The 21,470-nt window shown below is 40.8% G+C and overlaps 3 protein-coding genes across 5 annotated transcripts; 1 reads left to right on the forward strand and 2 right to left on the reverse strand.

Annotated features, from left to right (window-relative positions):
• Nucleotides 1–6,327: 6,327 nt before the first annotated feature.
• Nucleotides 6,328–8,148, forward strand: LOC135513049 (regulator of G-protein signaling 2-like). The gene is made up of 5 exons (XM_064935703.1): nucleotides 6,328–6,467; nucleotides 6,576–6,665; nucleotides 6,846–6,907; nucleotides 7,000–7,166; nucleotides 7,290–8,148. Exons 1-5 carry the CDS (start codon nucleotides 6,379–6,381, stop codon nucleotides 7,482–7,484), a joined length of 603 nt encoding a protein of 200 aa, XP_064791775.1. The 5' UTR covers nucleotides 6,328–6,378; the 3' UTR covers nucleotides 7,485–8,148.
• A 2,683-nt stretch (nucleotides 8,149–10,831) lies between these two features.
• Nucleotides 10,832–18,036, reverse strand: LOC135513048 (ubiquitin carboxyl-terminal hydrolase isozyme L5). Of its 2 annotated transcripts, XM_064935701.1 has the most exons (11): nucleotides 17,778–18,036; nucleotides 17,160–17,223; nucleotides 15,345–15,450; nucleotides 14,730–14,855; nucleotides 14,534–14,595; nucleotides 14,178–14,308; nucleotides 13,417–13,480; nucleotides 13,209–13,311; nucleotides 12,256–12,369; nucleotides 12,012–12,110; nucleotides 10,832–11,780 (listed from the first exon to the last, which is right to left on the reverse strand). In XM_064935701.1, the coding sequence occupies exons 1-11, from the start codon at nucleotides 17,851–17,853 to the stop codon at nucleotides 11,736–11,738; spliced, it is 990 nt and encodes a 329-aa protein (XP_064791773.1). In that variant the 5' UTR covers nucleotides 17,854–18,036; the 3' UTR covers nucleotides 10,832–11,735. The 2 variants fall into 2 exon arrangements, with proteins under 2 accessions (XP_064791773.1, XP_064791774.1); XM_064935702.1 differs by lacking the exons at nucleotides 17,160–17,223; nucleotides 17,778–18,036 and adding an exon at nucleotides 15,666–15,978.
• Nucleotides 18,037–18,142: 106 nt separating this feature from the next.
• Nucleotides 18,143–20,633, reverse strand: glrx2 (glutaredoxin 2). Of its 2 annotated transcripts, none has more exons than XM_064935705.1 (4): nucleotides 20,548–20,633; nucleotides 19,719–19,788; nucleotides 19,466–19,642; nucleotides 18,143–19,011 (listed from the first exon to the last, which is right to left on the reverse strand). In XM_064935705.1, exons 2-4 carry the CDS (start codon nucleotides 19,785–19,787, stop codon nucleotides 18,847–18,849), a joined length of 411 nt encoding a protein of 136 aa, XP_064791777.1. In that variant the 5' UTR covers nucleotide 19,788; nucleotides 20,548–20,633; the 3' UTR covers nucleotides 18,143–18,846. The 2 variants fall into 2 exon arrangements, with proteins under 2 accessions (XP_064791777.1, XP_064791776.1); XM_064935704.1 differs by lacking the exon at nucleotides 20,548–20,633 and adding an exon at nucleotides 20,333–20,541.
• Nucleotides 20,634–21,470: the final 837 nt, after the last annotated feature.

The following is a 21,470-nucleotide window of genomic DNA, read 5'->3' on the forward strand; positions in this document are numbered from 1 at the left end:
CATCATGGCAATGGCAGTAGGCCTAGCATGTTATTTAGCATGGCTAGAAAAGTGTAGTGTTTTATGTGACCATTGTACACCACTGTAATGTATGCCAAGTTATACATAGTTGCTCCAAATACCTTCAACCAAATTAATACATTTGAAGCACATTTGATTTTATTTGGCCTCAGAAACAAAATAGCACTAATAGTGCTTCCTGACTATGCTTAGAAATCGTGGTTGGAGACACAATATACTGGTGGGAAACAGTGCTACATAAGGCTTTTTGGAAGCATTACTGTCTTGGTAAATCACAATAAACACACCAGACCAGTTCCCTCTCTGTGTTGTGGTCCTCAATACCTTTGGTGATTTACCTGCTAGTGCCAATTCATAATGGGAATCATGACACACACACACACACACACACACATACCTTTTTTTCCCCTCACCATTGGTTAGAGCCTGTAAGTCAGCATTTCACTGTAAGGTGTTGTATTCGGTGCACGTGACAAATACACTTTGGTTTGATTTGACACACAGAGACGCAGATGTACTGTGCTAATAATGATCTAGAACAAAAATAGCAAAGTGTCAATACTAAGTCCTATTTTGTTGCTTGCTGCAACCACATGCATGGCCTCTGCTCAAAGCTTGTCAAAGATGGATGGATGAATGGATGCTATGATAGCTGAATACGTGACTCATACAGTATGAGGACGGATTGTGTACATGTGAGAGTTATTCCAAGGAAAACAAAGATCCCTCACCAAGTATATCAACAAGAATGTACTTTCTTAATGTGGCTATTGTCTGAGAAGTGACTTAACTTTTCATCTGATTGGGTGAGTACAGTATGCATGGGCTGGCTGGGCAGAATATTATTTACATAGGATTAGGCTACCATGTTACCAACACAGAATCAATATTGAATAAAGGCAAATCTGCAACACATTGCAGGTGTTGATTTTTTTCAGCATTAAAAAAGGTAAATATAGATAAAATGACACAGTTATTGATTTTAGAGGTTGTGATTGTGAGTCAGGCACTCTCCCTTTCCAGGTACTATGATGAACACATGTCCGGATATCATGTGGTTAACTGCCCTTAACCCTAACCTAACATCAACATCAACCCCAACTTGAACCCTAACCCTAACCCCAACCCACACACCACACTGCTGGATGAGATGGTTGTGGTTTAAATTCTGTGCAGCAGGATGGTCTAGGCCTATCTATATAACTACAGTTAAAGTCAGAAGTTGACATACACCTTAGCCAAAGACATTTAAACTCAGTTTTTCACAATTCCTGACATTTAATCAGAGTAGAAATTCCATGTCTTAGGTCAGTTAGGATCACCACTTTATTTTAAGAATGTGAAATGTCGAAATAATAGTAGAGAGAATAACTGATTTCAGCTTTTATTTATTTCATCACATTCCCAATGGGTCAGAAGTTTACATACACTCAATTAGTATTTGGTAGCATTGCCTTTAAATTGTTTAACTTGGGTCAAATGTTTCTGGTAGCCTTCCACAAGCTTCCCACAATAAGTTGGGTGAATTTTGGACCATTACTCCTGACAGAGCTGGTGGAACTGAGTCAGGTTTGTAGGTCTCCTTGCTCGCACATGCTTTTTCAGTTCTGCCCACAAATGTCCCATAGGATTGAGGTCAGGGCTTTGTGATGGCTACTCCAATATCTTGACTTTGCTGTCCTTAAGCCATTTTGCCACAACTTTGGAAGTATGCTTGGGGTCATTGACCATTTGGAAGACCCAATTGCGACCAAGCTTTAACTTCCTGACTGATGTCTTGAGATGTTGCTTCAATATGTCCACATAATTTTCCATCCTCATGATGCCATCTATTATGTGAAGTGCACCAGTCCCTCCTGCAGCAAAGCACCCACACAACATGATGCTGCCACCCCCGTGCTTCATGTTTGGGATGGTGTTCTTTGGCTTGCAAGCCTCCCCTTTTTCCTCCAAACATAATGATGGTCATTATGGCCAAACAGTTCTATTTTTGTTTCATCAGACCAGAGGACATTTCTACAAGAATTACACATTATCTTTGTCCCCATGTGCAGTTGCAAACGGAAGTTTGGCTTTTTTATGGCAGTTTTGGAGCAGTGGCTTCTTCGTTGCTGATCAGCCTTTCAGGTATTGTGAATATAGGACTTTTTTTACTGTGAATATAGATACTTGTGTACCTGTTTCCTCCAGCATCTTCACAAGGTCCTTTGCTGTTGTTCTGGGATTGATTTGCACTTTTCGCACCAAAGTATGTTCATCTCTAGGAGACAAAACGCATCTCCTTCCTGAGTGGTATGACGGCTATGTGGTCCCATGGTGTTTATACTTGCATACTATTGTTTGTACAGATGAACGTGGTACCTTCAGGCGTTTGGAAATTGCTCCCAAGGATGTACCAGACTTGTGGAAGTCTACCATTTTTTTCTGAGGTCTTGGCTGATTTCTTTTGATTTTCCCAGGATATCAAACAAAGAGGCACTGAGTTTGAAGGTAGGCCTTGAAATACATCCACAGGTACACCCCCAATTGACTCAAATTATGTCAGAAGCTTCTAAAGCCATGCCATAATTTTCTGGAATTTTCCAAGCTGTTTAAAGGCACAGTCAACTTAATGTATGTAAACTTCTGACTTCAACTGTATATATTCTGTCATGTGGTTGTGTAATTTCTTCCCATGCCCTTTCTATCCTGCAGAGGACACTTTTGTATTTTATGATTTCCTCCTAACAGTGTGATTGCCAGCATGTGTGGCTGTCGTCGATGGCCACTCTCAAATTACGGATCAAACTTAACAAGCTTTTATCATGCCTTAAGAGCAGTTCCCTTTCCTCCCCACTTTAAATCCCTCAACAGCAACACAGTGTCTCCGCCGTGGCTCCCACAAGACCACATCCTAGAGAACTACAGTGCATTCGGAAAGTATTCAGACCCCTTGACCTTTAAAAAAAAAAGACATTGCAGCCTTATTCTAAAATTGATTAAATTGTGTTTTCCCCTCATCAATCTACACACAATACATTTGAGCAAATGTATAAATCAGATCCTCTCAAGCTCTGTCAGGTTGGATGGGAGGCGTCGCTGCAAAGCTATTTTCAGGTCTCTCCAGAGATGTTCGATCGGGTTCAAGTCCGGGGTCTGTCTCGGCCACTCAATGACATTCAGAGACTTGTCCTGAAGCCACTCCTGCATTGTCTTGTCTGTGTGCTTAGGGTCGTTGTCCTGTTGGAAGGTGAATCTTCGCCCCAGTCTGAGGTTGTGAGCACTCTGGAGCAGGTTTTCATCAAGGACCTCTCTGTGCTTTGCTCCATCAAGGACCTCTCTGTGCTTTGCTTTGCTCCATCTTTACCTGACTAGTCTCCCAGTCCCTGCCACTGAAAGACTTCCCCACAGCATGATGCTGCCACAACCATGCTTCACCGTAGGGTTGATGCCAGGTTTTCTCCAAACTCGACGCTTGGCATTCAGGCCAAAGAGATCAATCTTGGTTTCATTAGACCAGAGAAATTTGTTTCTCATGGTCTGATATTCCTTTAGATGCCTTTTGGCAAACTCTAAGTGGGCTGTCATGTGCCTTTTACTGAGGAGTGGCTTCTGTCTGGCCACTCTACCATCTCTCTTCTGTCTCTCCACTCTACCATGGAGTGCTGCAGAGATGGTTGTCCTGGAAGGTTCTCCCATCTCCACAGAGGAACTCTGGAGCTCTGTCAGAGTGACCATCGGGTTCTTGGTCACCTCCCTGACCTCCCTCCCTCTCCCCCGATTGCTCAGTTTGGCTGGGCTGCCAGCTCTTGAAAGCGTCTTGGCGGTTCCTAACTTCTTTCATTTAAGAATGATGGAGACCACTGTGTTCTTGGGGACCTTCAAGGCTGCAGAAATGTTTTGGTACCCTTCCCCAGATCTGTGCCTCAACACAATCCTGTCTCTGAGCTCTACGGACAATCCTTCGACCTCATGTTTTGGTTTTTGCTCTGTCATGTATTGTCAACTGTGGGACCTTATATAGATAGGTGTGTGCCTTTCCAAATCATGTCCAATCAATTGAATTTACCCAGCTGGAATCCAATCAAATTGTAGAAGCATCTCAAGGATGATCAATGGAAACAGGATGCACTTGAGCTCAATTTCGGGTCTCACAGCAAAGTGTCTGAATACTTATGTAAATATGGCATTTCTGTTTATTTTTTTAAAATAAATTTGCTAAAAAAAATCAAAAAATCAGTTTTGTCATTATGGGGTATTGTGTAGATTGATGATTATTTTTTTATATACATTATAGAATATGGCTGTAACATGACAAAATGTGGAAAAAATCAGGTGGTCTGAATACTTTCCGAATGCACTGTTAATGGGCAATCTGATTTCAATCACTAGCCCTCTGGTATCAATCCCATGGCAAGATCCAAACACTTGTATTCTCTTTTGAGGAATTCTGCCTACTTGTAATACCACCGACTGACTATGACGTTGAGCAGTAATTAAATGACACTGAAGTAAAATATACCACTTTGTGTTTACGGAACATTTAAAACATTGTTCCCGTATTTATGCAAATTCACAGATTCTCCATTAGTTTTTGTGGTGGTGCCACAGTGACATACAGTACTCCACCTGCAGTATGCTGTATTTTCTGGGTAAGGACAAACATATTCAAATCACATCCACCATGCATTTGCATGAACCCAGACATCTTCTGACAGCTTTAAATACATATTAACATAGTAAAATAAATAAAAATGTGGAAAGATGCAAAGCTAGTGCGAAGCCAGGTGATGTGTGCGCTATTAAATTACCATGCTGGTGGGGCAAGAACCAGTCATTCAGGTTGGAGCACTATGCTGATAACTCACTTATCACTCTGAGTCAGTTGGACGAATACAACCATCTATTCAGGAAGATATAGTGTGTGTGTGTGTGTGTGTGTGTGTGTGTGTGTGTGTGTGTGTGTGTGTGTGTGTGTGTGTGTGTGTGTGTGTGTGTGTGTGTGTGTGTGTGTGTGTGTGTGTGTGTGTGTGTGTGTGTGTGTGTGTGTGTGTGTGTGTGTGCGTGTGTGCGTGAGAGAGAGAGAGAGAGAGAGAGAGAGAAAGTGCGAGAAAGAGAGAAAGGGGGTAAGAAGAGATAAGTAGGGAGAGAGGGAGAAAGAGGAGAGGGGGAGAGCAGAGGTAAAATAGTTTAGAGGTGAAAGGGTTTAGGTCATCTGTACAGAAAACAAAGTGGTTAACCTCAAAATCTGACCAGTGACCCTCCTAATTATTCCAGATAGTGGTTAACTGCATTACCTGGCACATTTTTACATCCGGTAATGTCCCTCCTCTTTCATATCAATCTAATGAAGGCAGTTACTAAGTTAATTGCAGGTTAGCTCGTTTCTAACTGGAAAAAAATGGGGGAAAAACTTGGAGAATCAAATCGTATTCGTCACGTACATGGTCTACATCAGGTATAAAATGAGCAGCGAAATGCTTACTTTCTAGCTCCCTCAACAGTGCAGTAAAATATCAAGCAATTTATTTCCAACCCCTTCTTCCCATGTTGCTATTTTGTACAACCAAGAAACAGGAATGTAAGAAAACGTGTTTGATGGGCTACAGCATTCCAATCAGTATCAGGGCCTATACTTTGTGTTGTGAAGCGGATATTGCATCATGTTCAGTCCTCCACATTATCATACTCTACATGCATTATTTTGTTACGACATCTCCTACTGCTTGATTAGATCTGATTGGTTTAGTTAATCAAATATAAGTTTGTCTTCATAACTTCATAACTGCTATTGGGTGGGGGTTGGGGAGATTTGAGACTTGCACTTAGGAGCGAAATACGTTTTTAATTGTATGAACTGTATTACAGTAATTTCCTTTGATGTTGCTGTAACTTTTATCCTTTTAGACCCCAACTCAGAAAAGGCATCAAGGCCCCATTATAAAAAAATGTTCATGTTGACAAAACAAGGTTTCAAACTCACCCTCTGACCAATCCTATCCTCGTCAGTCCTCTAAACTTTAATATGGTTTTGGAGGGCCTTGGTGTGCCTCTACGTCATTGGCTCACCGTCTCACCCTGAGTTAAAAATGGAAGCACAAGCACTCTCAGTAGTGTAAACATTTACACTAAACAGCCAATCACATTCCCTAGCACTGCCTTTTTCTCCCTCAGGCTCTTACCATCAGCGGATGGCCTAGTCAACTGTTTACATAGAGTGGGCCAATCAGGTTACAGAACTGTTACTCTAGTCTAGGCCCACCTTTCTAGCATGACGATATCAGAGAGAAACTATAAAGTGCTCTGACTGCTCTAGAGGGAGGTAGATTAACTTGCTTGCTATAGTCAGGACTATATTCAGTGTTTCCCCACAGAATCATGAGAGAGTGTGTTGTATCAGAAAGGGACATGGCGTGTACAGACTGTATGAAGGTATCGGATTTCTCTACTGATACAAAAGGAATCAAGTAAGTTATTTAATGATTCATGTTTGTATTATTAATGCTGGTTGTTATGACATTGTTCAGCAATGATAGCAGTCACATTATCCTAACAGAAATTATTGAATTATTCAGGAAAAGAAACTGGAGGACAAGGATACGCTATCTTTTGAAGATCACCTCTTCTTTTTCTTCTTCAAAATGCATGGCAGGAAGATCTTACAGGTGAGGCTCAGGGATTTGAATGATGTACTATTATGGAAGTAAAGTAAGGACTATGATAAGGCTCTATATTCTGATTATGATCCAATTTAATATGTATCACTATAAGGAGTATTTACTACTACTACTACAGTATACTTCTTGTACATGTTGCTCTAATATGACTGTTCTCTTCTTCCTCAGGCCAACAGTGGAGGATGTCAACCAATGGGCACAGTCACTTGACAAACTCCTGAGTCACAAATGTAAGTGCCACCCCTTGAGTCTTGAATGCTTCTTCCACTGCTTGCTTTGTTCTGTTCTCTCTCCCTCATTCCTTCCTCCTTCTGTCCTGCAGATGGAAAGGCAGCGTTTCAGATATTCCTGAAGTCAGAGTTCTGTGATGAGAACATAGAGTTCTGGACGGCATGTGAGGAGTTCAGGACCATGACGTCTCTAGGGAAACTGTCGTCGAGGGCCAGAACCATCTATGAAGAGTTCATCCAGTGTGATGCTCCTAAAGAGGTGAGATTACCTTTCACTACTGTTATTTTTTTTTCCCCAAATCACATTTATCTAATGCCATTATGTGATCATTCTGATTGTACAAAGACTTACTGTGGTTCTTGTCTCTATGTTTGGCTGCAGATCAACCTGGACTACCAGACGAAGGATGCTATCACCCAGAGCCTGCGTCTGCCCAGCCTGACGTGTTTCCTGTCGGCCCAGAAGAAGGTGTTTAACCTGATGGAGAACAACTCGTACCCTCGCTTCATCCACTCTGAGCTGTACAAGGAACTGTGTGCCGTCGCCAGGGGAGAGGGGAAATATCTCAGGTTTTAAGATTACTACTCGCAAGGATTGACTATGTAGTCAAGGATTACATGAAGTTACATGGAATGTAAAACCATTTTACATTTGAGCCATGTGGCCATTGGCAATGCTGTAGCGCACTATTTATAAACAGTACTATAGTGTAGGAAGTACAGCGAATAACTAGCTGTAAATGGCTTAGCCTTTACACTTGAAAAATGTTCATTCAACTGTGCATCCTTGGTTTTGCAGAGTCAGCCAAAACAACACCAGGACCTTTGTGCACATGATTATGCAGATCAGATGTAAAGTTGTTTTGTTGTTGGCTCAAAATGGAATTGCTTATCCAGTTGTGTTTGAATGCACTTTAGTCAGTTTCACCAAACACCAGTACCGGTAAATAACTGGCTACTAACTATTTGCAACTGATTGTATACGATGTGCGCAAGTACTTTCTGGGACCAGTCATATAGGTTTACATTGGCAACTGTTTCGCTGGAGAGGTGAATGGAGGTGAATGTTTTGCATTGCATAGAGGTGTTTGCACTAAACATTGTAGCGGAAATGGTTTTAACCATTCCAATGAGTTCAGTTCATCGTGGGTGCAGCTGGACTGCAACACTATTGTTTTTCCTTATTTATCGTTTGTTAAATACATACATGTCAAATAAAATCATGTTGAATTCAGAAACAATGTATTTTCTAGTTACTGGGCCCTGAAGGTTTTAACACAGTGTTAGTCATGTTAAAAAAAGACCACAGATCCAACTGAAATAACAAACCATAATTTCAATATGACAGCGAATGACTGTCCATGACATGATAAACTATACAAATCAAATGTATTTATATAGCCCTTCTTACATCAGCTGATATATCAAAGTGCTGTACAGAAACCCAGCCTAAAACCACAAACAGCAAGCAATGCAGGTGTAGAAGCACGTTATACCTTACAACTTCCCAGCAGTAGGCCTACCTTGAGGCAGCTGAGGAATGGAATGTTTTGGTGTAAAGAGACTACATATGAGGTCTCCCCAGTCTTCTCCCTTCCAGGCCTAATATTTACTCAACAAACTCAAACATCAAAGACATAAATACCTGCATCAGATCAATTCTCTTTCTCACGACTCCTGCATGAAATCCATCTACTCTACCAGTAAAATAATGTCTGCCGAACGCGTAATGCTGCTTCCATTGGAACAGTGTGTTCCCGCAGCGGGATAGGGAGGTTCCAGTAAGAATTGTTCTGTGGTCCACATGCAAACGAGAACATCATGACTGACGCAAGGTACTGTATCTCCGTACCGCTGAGGATGTGCAGACTTTGTGTCACTTTCCTGACATGACAGAGCGCTGTTCGTAAGGATGTGCATGAGCTCATAGTAAAAGCTGACACTGAACAGACAGCCAGACACCTCTCCTCTCTGACAGCTGGCCTGTAGTACTAGGACCCATGGCTTGTGTTGATATTTCACAGGCCTAATATAGGACAATTTCTCTCCAAACACATCTCAACCCAAACAGCTCAAAATAACTCCATACACTCCTAACATGAAGGCATAATAAGACATCCATCTAACACATTAGTCCAAACAGACCAGAAACAACTGAATATGTTTCTTAGCAACGGGCTAATAGTTTTGCAGTTTTTCCCCCCACTAAACATCCAGTCAAAACTGTGCAAGAACTATCGTGGTGGATACTAATACACCACCACGAGAATCAGAAAACATATCATTGCATGTCTTTCTCCCTATGAGTTTGTGCTTAAGCTATATATGGACTCACCCATATCAGGACAACAGAGTACTACAATGTATTCTCTAACTGTGCAGAGATGTCAGTGACAGAGCACTTAACACCTTAAAATAACAGATTAAGGCTCAGTTGGTATGTATTCCAAACATACACTATCTATTCATGACACATGCACGTGGCCTAAGTTTCAGGAAGTAAGTGTTCCTTCTATTCTTTCGGGTGGATTGCAAAAACTTGTTTTATATGCTCCTACAGTGGAACTGGGCAGGCCTGCAAATAGCAGATTCTGCTGCAAGGAGTGCTTAGGTTCTTGTAAACACAGAAAGGATACACATAGAAGAGGGTAAGTTGTTAACATCAGCCTAAGTACAGTAAATTCAAACCCAGAAAGGCATGAGTAAAGCATCAGGCACATCATTTCTTAATTATTAGTACACATGGAGCCATAAGATTGAAGAGGTTTCATGCTTGAAAAGGACTCCCAAGTTTCTTACAGGTTTCTTACAGGTTGGCAACTTGAGAACAGGATCTACAGCACCCAACTAAAAGAAAACAAATAAATGTTCTAATCGTATCTATTGCAGAAAAACATAATTCCTCAATAAGCACGCTTTAAATCATATATAAATGCATGTTCATTGGCAGAACTTTAGTGTACTTTAATGCTGTAGGCTACAGATCAGGCATACAAAAACCAAGTTACGAGTATTAGAAAATGAAATACAAATTTGGTCACACAACATGGCTATCAGTGAAAAACAGGGGAAGGACAGCGTCTAGCTGTCTGCAAGTCATGGCCCTATGCAAGGCACAATCTGCAGAAGGTAAAAGGAGGAAACGACTGTTTGACGCAGTTAGCTATAGTCTGCCAGTGTTGTGGACATAGCGGACTACAACTAGCCAACTCTGCGTCAGAATTCTGCGTCATTGTGTCAACCTAACGTCACATGGTCAAAACTCACTGCGCCAGCTAAGAGGTTCAGTAATGGTCTCTAAGGTGAAACATGACTAATGTCCTGATCTAAAGAATTTTAACCTGATTTGGTGTGCTTATTTTAGACTGAGTGGCACTTATCAAAAGGCAGTTGGATGTGACACTGTTGCTTGTGTACAGTCAATTATTGATAGGTGCAATACAGAGTTGTCTGTATATTTGTGACATCGTAGGTGGCTCTTAGTGATTAGACACAGGTTGGCATTTGTCATGAGTCATGTCTGAGTGATTGTCTTAGATAATCCAGCTGCAAAATTAAAATTGGCTATAATATAAACATTTCACGAAAACAAGAAAAATAGCTTTTTGGTCTTAATTTAAGGTCAGTGTTAGGAGTGTAGTTAAGGTTAGGATTAAAATCTGATTTTATGACTGTGCCAGCTGGTGTCCACTGCAGAGCTGCCTCCAGAACAAGATCCATGACGAAAAATGCTAACCTGCTGATAAGGCCAGCAGCATCGAGGAATTTGGGGATCATACACCATGGGATAGAAGATGATCTGTGACATGAATGACTATTTATGGGTACTAATAATGATGGGAGTTGAATACTATTAAACCTGTAAACTTACTTGCATACACACACAAACGTGAACATGTGGGCCTACGCTATGACAGAACGCAATTAACAATCAAACTACAACACATTTTATTATGAAAATAAGACAGGCTCATTTAAACATCTTTCCAGGCATACATTACAGCTTAGCGGTAGACGTGGGTGGGAGTCAACACAGTTCTTGTCTATCCCACTGCCCGTGTGCTCATGTCTGTAGGGGGTGGGTGTCACATGATACAATGGTGGGGAAGGGGTCACATGAATATGACGACTGATGAGTGTGAGTGTTAGTGCTTTTTGAGGTCGGTTCGGTTTCGGTTCAATTATAAAAAATATCACGATTTTCGATTATTTTTTTTCAACATTAAATGCATTATGAAATAGATATTTTTAATGGAAATTCCAAAGCCAAAAATAGTCAGCATTCAATTGCCAAAACATTAAAAATAATCCATTGTCTTTGTCAGGTCCACATTGGCTAGATATCAATAGAAAAACAGGAAATTACTATGAAATACAATATTTCAGTTCTGTATATTACTAAGTTTTTGTTTGATGACTTTATTATCTTTTATTCCTTAAAGTCGTCATCTCATCTCTGCTCAAGCAGTAGCAGTCTGAAGCAGCCGGTAACGTTATCTATGTGCTCCCTATAATGTACTGTCGTCTTTAGTCATCATATTTAGCTAGCCTGCCTAAGTAGCCTATGATGCAGAGCTGTCTGATGAAATCATTTGACTAGTTCTTCAAAGTAGATAAGGCATACTTTCACAAACTGTCTCTATCCCTCGTCATTGTGGATCTGTGTGGATCTAATTACCTTGAGACCAGCGTCCCACATAGTTCTTGACTTGATTTCTGCATTGGGCTCACAAAAAACTAAATGGAATTAAAGTAATTAAACTGAAGTCGTCGATTAGTTGTTTTATAACCCCCCCCCCCCACCCTCACTCAGCACTAGTGACTGTGTTCACTTGGCTTCCTGGACTTTTTTGGCACTCTGCTTCTCCTTTGCCTGTGGAGATGACATACATTAGTTAGTGCCAGTGAGCAGCTGTCTGTGAGAGGTAAATATCACTCTCTAGTGGATATAAGTTATATAACACTATACTTCAAAACAGTTAAAAAAAAGACTAAAAAGTGTGCCATATATTGCATGTACCTTGTAGAGAACCTTCAACTACCATCATACAACAAAATTATATACACAAAATTCAAGTTTCTGCATCGGCTAAAGAGATCTCACCTTTTCCACCAAAGGTATCAACTGCTGGTATTCTGCCAGTGTCTTCAGTAGTTCCATGATGAAGGGTAGGTAGTTATGCTTTCGTCGGATGTTTTCGATCTATAATAAAGTAAAAATAATTATATTTAAGGCAAACATTAAAATGTGTAATAACCCCACTAAATGCCCACATCATTTTTTTTGTTGGCTAAATGCCCATACCATTGTATTTGTCGGCTATTTGACCCATGGTCAGTGAACACACCTTGTATCGTTTGAGTTTCTGATTCTCCTCGTCAATCAGCAGCTGATACTTGGCAATTTCTGATTGGATCGAGCTGAGGAGGGTGCTGCTCTGGTCTGTGTCCATTGGCTCTTCCTGAAAAAAAAGGGTGAGAGTGTTTCCATTCGGTCAAATGTCCAACCAGATTTATATTTTCCAGACAGATGTGAGACTTCCCAGCCATAACAAATAGAAAACCATTTGAATGCCATCACATGTATGGTAATGCTTTTTAGGAGTGCCCACTTGTCAATATCCTGTTTCCATGTCAATTTATATTTCCAAATGTCTGTGCCTCCATGCTTGATACAGTAGCTAGTTGACAAGCTAGCTTGATTTGTACCGTTGTCATTTTTAAGATGGCTGCTCGACCAGGCATTAGATTAAAGAGAAGGAAAGCAAAAATCACTGTCTTAATACTCCTCGGTGTAAATGTCTATAAGGGGGATTAATTTAGCAAACTAGCTAAACATTTCTCCTCTGCCTACATACAGCAGTGCCTGACTCACTGGTGATGGGGAAACTTTGCGTGATAGTACCATGATACAATTTTTTAAGTTTGTTAGCGAGAGTGCAAATTCAAGAGACAGGCAGAGTAGATGATGATATGATTGAAATACAACCTGAGCCAAACTCCATGCATAGCAATGTGATTTATAGAGGATTTTATCGGGATATTTTCTGCCGGATTGCAATGTTTTTATTTTTTGGTTATTTATTCATTTTATCTGCCAAAAGCCGGCAATTACCGGCTATTGGAAAACGCTGGAATGAGACCAACGTTACTTACTCCAGTTAGACTACATCTTTCTTTCATCATTAGCAGCAATTTTAAAGAACTTGATAAATGGCCCTGGAGGGCTGGTAATTGAAAGGTCCTGGCCTGAAGGCTGCCCCATGGGCATCATGGGTAACAGTGACACCACTTACAGTACCTCTGCAAGCTGGATCTGCAGCTCCGCTATCTTCCTCTCATAAATCATCTTCCTGTCTGACACGATGGCCATCAGGTTGAAGCGGATCTCTCCCTCACTGTACCTGATAAGAGTGACGGAAGATGCACAAGCAAGCATAAACACAAACAGCATCAATATGACGCACTAATCAACAGTGGTCAAAATGTAATGGATCCAAAATATTTACTTCTGTATTCTTTTCTCAATCACTGGCCGAACTGCGTTGATCCAATCGTCCTGGTTGCATACACCTGAAACACAAAACAAGAGGGGGTGAAACTATAAATAACGTTATTAAAAAATATATACATTTCATGGTAGAGCAGTGAGTGATTAGACAGACACATGCAAGCATGTATCCTACTTTCCCACAGTCATACAACCAAAGAGAAAATCTATAAATCAATGGCCAACAAGCATATAGTGTAGAATAGGGTTTGTCTGGTTCAAGACATCACTACCCACACTCCTAATTCACTAGAAAAAATGCTGAATCGCCATCCAAAAGAATCTGAAAGGGCAGCTTATTTCAAATTCAGTTCTCTCTATTACTTTAAAATGATATAGGACAATAAAACAACTTTCTCTCTCTATACATCTAAATACACTGAGTATACCAAACATTAGGAACACCTTCCTATAATGGAGTCGTCGTCCCCCCACCACCCTTAGAAGGGCCTCAATTCATCGGGGCTTGGAATCTACAAGGTGTCGAAAGCGTTCCACAGGGATGCTCACCCATGTTGACTCTAAAGCATCCCACTATTGTGTCAAGTTAGATGGATGTCTTTTGGGTGGTGGACCATTCTTGATTCACACAGGAAACTGTTGAGTATGAAAAACCCAATGATCAATAAAGGATCATAGTTTTCACCTGGTCAGTCTGTCATGGAAAGAGGTGTTCTTAATGTTTTGTATACTCAGTGTATATGACCCGTATGTGCATACCGAGGTCGATGGGCCCTTCACGTAGTCCATCCAGCTCATAGAGCCTGCCGTTGACAGGGACATAACTCACAAAGTGGAATGCTTCCTCATCCTTCGCTGAAGACTTTGCGTCAAACTCAAACATCTGCTGTCTGAAAACAAATAAACAATAAAATAAGAAATTGACAGTTATATCTCATTAGCAGAGCAACTAACATCGTATTAAAACCAAAGCCTTTTTTCTCCCAAACTCTGTCTATTGAAAAACTACATGCAAACAAAATGGCAGTTTGTCTGCTTACAGCCAACCCTTCGATTTGTCTTGTGATGTCTGCGGTGAGACCATCATTCTCTGAAATCAAAAAGAGTCAACTCACCTGGCAAAGCCGTTGTGAACTTGTCGAATAACTTCAGAGTTGCTGAGAGCCAGACCTTTCATCTTTATAGAAGAGAATATCATCAATGTGTGGGTGTTATGCACATCCCAAGGACAAAACACTGACTGATAATAAAGAAAGAACAGCCTGCAAAAAGTAACAAAGTAAACGCTAACCAGAATCAGGCACAACTTACAGCAGCATCGAAGCTGAGTGAGAATTCTCTGAACTCTGTGAGTGTCTCTCCCAGCAGCATGTCAGAGTGAGTGCAGTTTAGCAGCACACTCACAATGGCCTGGGTAGCACATGCGTTATTTATCACCTGAAACAACACACAAAGACATTAGACATATGAGATCCTGCCAGATGCTCTTAACCAGAGTGAGTTTTTATTAACTTGGCAATACAGTGAAAAACACATTTTTATTTACAATGATGGCCTACCCCAGCCAAACCCTTCCCTAACCCGGACAATGCTGGGCCAATTGTGCGCCGCCCTATGGGACTCCCGATCACGGCGGGTTGTGATACAGCCCAGGATCGAACCCGGGTCTGTAGTGACGCCTCTAGCGCTGCGATGCAGTGCCTTAGACCACCGCACCACTCAGGATCCAAAATGCAGTCAATACATTGAACACAGTTACTGCAAGTAGACTCTTCTTCAAAATAGCTGCTATCAGCAGAATCAGTGCCAGGAAGAAAGTGACTTCTGAAAAAACTTCCGAGGACTTTGAATATGTGCAAACTCTGCAATACATACAATGAATATATAATTTCCCCCTAGTCAAAGATGTCTAACCAAACCATGTACCTGCTTGGCAAAGAAGATGTTGTCAAGTCTTGAATCCTGAACGATAGAGCCTGCTGGTGCCTCACCTGGCTGCCACTTGAACAGGAAGATCAACCCATGAACTGGTCTGGAGAAAGAAAGAGAAGCCTAGTAACGTAAACTCACCCCATTCAGTACAAATGTGCGCAACCGCAACATTCAAATGAGGCTACAAAGAAAACTAATGGGATTGTAGCGACTGTATTAACGTCAAAATCGTGGGTGTGAACTAGGTTTCTATTCAAGCGTTGATCAACATGGTAATGGCTCTATAGTATTGGAGAAAAGTTGAAAAAAACTGACCCTCCATTACATCTTGACGTGTCATGTCGTAACGTACAACACGCATAAAGCAACTATTTCTGTCTTACAATCTCTCTCCACCAGGTGTAGCACTTCTATCATCGTTTAAAAACAAGAAATGGACAGTGACGGGGGAGGACACCTAGTCATTTTTTTCGTCATCATTGCATGCGATCATCATTCTCAAAGCCGCTGTTTACTTCTAAGAACACTTTAGCACCGCCCCAAAAAACCCGATTCAAATTCGACACAAACATTCAAATAGGTATGTAATGACACATTATATAAACTCTTTATAGTGTTTTATTTACGTTTTAGAGGCAATAAGGAGATAAGTTGGAAAGATCTAGTGAAAAAAAAAGCACTTTTCCAACACAACATCTCTCCTTCTCACTATCACACATTAGTTTCACTTCCCCACCCGCCATTTTTAAAAAGACCCGACGGGGCTCATTGCCTGCTTGAATTATGCAGAAACAGGCAGCGTTTAGGTCATGTAATTGATTCTGTTGGAAAGGGGAGAAATTGTGCTTTACAATGGTATTGACATTACAGTTGATCTGGAAGTATTACGTTTTTGGGACCTAAAATAAGGCAAATTGTACAGACCAAAGCGATGTACGAGTTTACGTTAGCTAACACTTTTGTACATCGCACTGTAACTTACTATTCAACCTAATTTTAGTGCCCAAAAAACGGAATACTTCCAGGTCAACTGTAATTTGGCAAAACGCACATTTTCTCGCCTTTCCAGCAACATCAATGACGAAACCTTCATGCTGCCCTTCTCTGCATGATTGAAGAAAGCAATGAGCTCCGTAGATCTTTTTAAATATGGCAGGTAGATGGCAGGTTGCCTAAAATGTAATTGCCTCTAAAGTGAAACCTACTGCATGATAGTGAGAAGGAGAGATGTGGGAAAATTGCTTTTTTTTACTCGATCTTTCCAACTTATCACCTTATTGCCTCTAAAATGTAAATAAAACACTACAAAGAATATATATAGTGTGTCATTACATACCCATTTGTAGGTTTTTAGGGCGGTGCTAAAGTTATCTTCAGAAGTAAACAGCAGCTGTCGCGGCTTTTGAGAGTCATGGTGGCTTGCAGTGATGACGCAAAAATGCATTCCGTTGTACTAGGTATCCCCGCATCCACTGTCCCTTGTTTTTAATCTGCACGACACAGAATGAGTTGCATTATGCGTGATGTACGTTACGTCACGACAGGTCACAATTTAACGTACAGCGTCAGAGGGGTCCGTTTTTTAAACTTTTCTCCAATACTATCGGGCTATTACCATGTCAATCAACGCATGAATAGAAGCGTAGTTCACACCCCAGATTCTGATGCCAGCAGTCCCATTAGTTTTCATTGCAGCCTGGTTTGAATGGGTTGCGCAAATGTGTACGGAATGGGATTAGTCAACAGCATCACAGCGATATTATGCATTTGTGAAGTGTTTCGAAGCAAAGAGATTAGGGCATGGCTTACTTCAGGTTTTCAAAGTTCTCTGGTTCCATACTCCATATTTCTTCAACCTGAGCTCCTTTACAACCTGGGTTTAGTAGAAAGGGGAAATATGGGTTAGTTACTATGATAATTTAAAGCAATAGCTAACTAACTATATGGATAGAGGACAGGACACTAGCTATTCAATTTAACTCATCTAGCCATTTGAATTCGCAGAGGATTGCATCAACTATGACCAGTTTATCTAACTAATTAGGCCTTCTTAATGTGTACAATATTCAACTAGAATAGCATGCAGTAAAAATGTGTCAGCTTTTAAAGACATTTCAGTAGTCAGCTAGCTAACCAAGATACAGAGCCAGTGGGTGTCATGCTAATGCTATTTCATCATGCTTAGTTAGCTACCACGCTGGAATAAATGACGCCACCTAGTTAGCACGTTAGATAGCAGAAAGCTAGATGGTGTTCAATCTGATTAACAAATAGTTATGTTTATGAAATTTGCTGCACTGCAAACTAACACTACGGTCACAAAGGATGTGCGTAGCCAAGGCTACTTAATTAGCTCAGTCTTTGCTATGGCTTGTTGGCAATCTTGCTAGAAAGTACTAGTAGCATGCTAGCATATAGCACACTCACCAAAGCCTTTGATCAATTCTGTGAAAACCCCAGGATCACTTTCCATAAGACACCATTCTCCTGCGCTTCCAGTCATTTTTATTTATTTCAAGAACAACCGTAGGGCAAGTAATTTTATTGCAGTAGACAAGCCTATATCTGTAGTGGCTAGTTAGATAGTAAAATGAATCATTCCGCTGCGTAAATTGTGTTCAAGCGAAATCTCCCGGCATGTCTTTCAACAGGAATCGTGTGCAAATCGCGCAAGGGGGGCTGTCTGTGCAAATTATTTGTCATCATCGGCCTACATTTATTTTCTACATACTATTATATATAGTTGTCATTTCAAATGTTGCCACAACGTTTCTAAAAATAACACATTGTAACAAGTAACACATTGTTGCTTTTATTATGAAGCGCTACCATAATTTTAACCAGTGTATCATGTTAAACCAGTTCATGTATTTCTTACTTCACAGGCATGCAAATAATTAGGCACAGTCCTCCTTTAAAAGATTGTAGAGTTTAATGGAATCCGGACCTGTTCACAGGACGTGCTACCTGTCCCAGACGTGCTGTTTTAACTCTAGAGACAGCAGGAGTGGTAGAGATCCTCTTAATGATCGGCTATGAAAAGCCAACTGACGTGCTGCACCCTCGACAACTACTGTGATTATTATTATTTGACCATGCTGGTCATTTATGAACATCTTGGCCATGTTCTGTTATAATCTCCACCCGGCACAGCCAGAAGAGGACTGGCCACCCCTCTCTAGGTTTTGGCCTTTCTAGGGAGTTTTTCCTAGCCACTGTGCTTCTACACCTGCATTGCTTGCTGTTTGGGGTTTTAGGCTGGGTACAGCACTTTGAGATATCAGCTGATGTAAGAAGGGCTATATAAATAAATTTGATTTCATTTAATTCATTAAAATACTGTACATTCCCTGAATGTAGACGAAGGGTGACGATAACAAGTGTGCATCTTGGTAAATAAACCACATAGAACCCATATATATATAATGTATCACACAAAGTCGAGGAAACATTAAATAAACACAGGATAAATTACAGTGAGAATTAGAACGGTTAGTCATTTGGTGGACTCGAACTGTCCGCTGCCCGAGCCTTCAGTGTTAATTTTCACGCAGCACGGGGCACATTGTTCTATCAGAGGCAGCAGTTTTCCCTTCTGGTGTAGTTCCTTTGTGTCAGAGCCTCCTCCAATGCAGTTTCCATTGATGAAGACCCTCGGAACCTGTAACCACAAGTAACCCCATTAAAAATAACACACTAAATGGTGCTCATTAAACTAGAGCTCAGTTCAGCTGTTCTCTGTGTGCATAATAATAAGAACAATGTCCCTACTGGTCTGGTGCCAGTTGTGTTAACTTAGTGCTATTGCTATCAACAACAAGACAGCAACATACAGTCAGGCCAAATGTCAGACTCACCAGTAGAATCAGCAGATACATACTGTACATTATGTAGCGTACATATGGCATTTAGGGTAAAAACATGAACAGTCCTCAATCAACAACCTACTTTTCACTTTGAGGGTTACAGAGAATGATATATTATACTAAAGCTAAGGTGACATTTGTGAGATTGCTATGTGCTGAATTACATATCACATTCTATGTAAAACACCATGGCAAAATTGATTGGAGAATGCAAATTGGTCATGATATAAACATGAGGTTGTTTCTTACTGTTCTGGCACCGGTCAACTGCGCCAAGGCCTCTTGTAGTCGTCTTCCATCATTGTGTTCATCCAGCTCTATCACCTTGTATGTAGCACCAATTTCATTGAATACATTTTTGGCCATTTTGCAATATGGACAAGTGGTCTTGGAAAATATGACAATGCAGTTATGAGACACCACCTCCTGAAGAGAAGAAAATCAATGTCAGACAAAGTCACCAACACACACAGAATCATGAGATAAAAATGTTCAATCTTACCTGTAGAAACTGACCACATGCTGTTGTGCTTGACAGACCACTTGAGCTGAAGGATGTGAAGTTTCCCATCCTGAAAGGACACACAGGTTGTTAACGAGCCAACGTTATGTCAGTAAATAGATAGCTAGCTAAAGCACCTATACAGACATGCACCGACCCATCAATGAAAATATTGTAGCAATAACCTTAAACATTTCAAGGCGTGTGCAGAAGATATTATCCCCATTATCAGTGATAATAGAACAATCAAACAGGTGAGACTCAGTTTGTATTTTGTGTCCATTCTGATGTCAACTAGCTATCTGTAGCGTTCGCTAGCAACCCGTCGAACATTCACAGCAAGGCACTGGCTGTGTACTATCTGAAGGATTAGTTTGCGGTGGAATAAGGATTATCGCAACCATCAATTAACGTTAGCTAACGTTACCTATTTTCACGACACTCGTAAACATTAGCATGTTGGTCACATTTGATTCGCTAGCTTTCAAGTTTCGCCGTTCAAATATATTACGATAGTTTAAAATGAATAACACATGGCTGTCTACATACATTATATTATACAGACATTATTATTTAATATTGTAATTTCAATGTTAAATAACAGGGAAAGTGACCTTCGGCAACCGTTCCATACGAATCTGGACAGGAGTCCTCCTCGCGCTAACATCATTAGCAAAGAAACCGCAAATAACATAGAATCGAACGGTTGGCCGAGGTAGAACATGCGGCTAATATACACTCAGTAGTGTAGAAAAACATTAGCGTTTCTGTGTGACCACTACCTCCACTTGCTCTGTTTGCGATTTTACAATTGGCCGCACATGCTTACCTTGACTACCGGAAGTACATTATTATACAAGAGGGGTGGGTCAAAGATATGTATAACTAACCCAAGAAAGTTCATCTGTGTCAATTACAGTGGGAGGAAATGAAGCGTAGTGGGCAGAACAAGCAAGGAGGTGGGCAGAGCCAACCACAAACGATCGAGATCCTATTGGTTGGTGCGTTGTAGCATGTATTTGTATATTTCTGTTAGGGAACGCCTCTGGGAAGTGTGCGTGTGCACAAATTCGATTCGACTTTGCGCTCCTTCTAAAAAAAGCTATTTTTTAACTAACTTTGGCAAACCGTCAAGTCTTTACAAATTAGTGCACTGTTTTCGTTACATAGGTTTGGGAACAGAAAAATTTATTGATATCAGATGTTTCATTGATTACAAAATTAGCAGAATGTCGGCCCAGTTTCACCTAGTTCCATCCTCTCCCATTACCTGCGACTGGACTTCCTCTCACTACCATATTTGGTGGTGAAAAAACATAATTTTTCTTCTTCTTTGAGATTGGGTTGGCAGATCGCATCTAACTTTTAATGTGCATACACCGCCACCTACTGGAGGGTGAGGCCCATCACGGCCTACCTAAATTCAATTCTCCTCATGAGTCCTGTTCCTCTAAGAAAGTGAAACAGAGCACTGAACACCACTTCCCTCCCCCACTACACTACCCAAACCCCAACCCTGTCCAGCCTTTCTAACATTTTCATGCAATCTCTCCATTTGAGATTAATGGCGCCGGATGGGATGCCTGTCGTTTTAGGGGCTCCTAACCAACTGTGCTATTTTGTTAGTTATTTCACATTGTTTGTAACTCATTTTGTACACAATGATGCTACTGTCTCTTATGACCGAAAAGAGCTTCTTGACATCAGAACAACGATTACACACCTCAAACTGGATGAAGATTATTTTCTTTA

This window comes from Oncorhynchus masou, chromosome 24, assembly GCF_036934945.1.
Source record: "Oncorhynchus masou masou isolate Uvic2021 chromosome 24, UVic_Omas_1.1, whole genome shotgun sequence".
In the NCBI taxonomy this organism is placed as follows: Eukaryota; Metazoa; Chordata; class Actinopteri; order Salmoniformes; family Salmonidae; genus Oncorhynchus; species Oncorhynchus masou.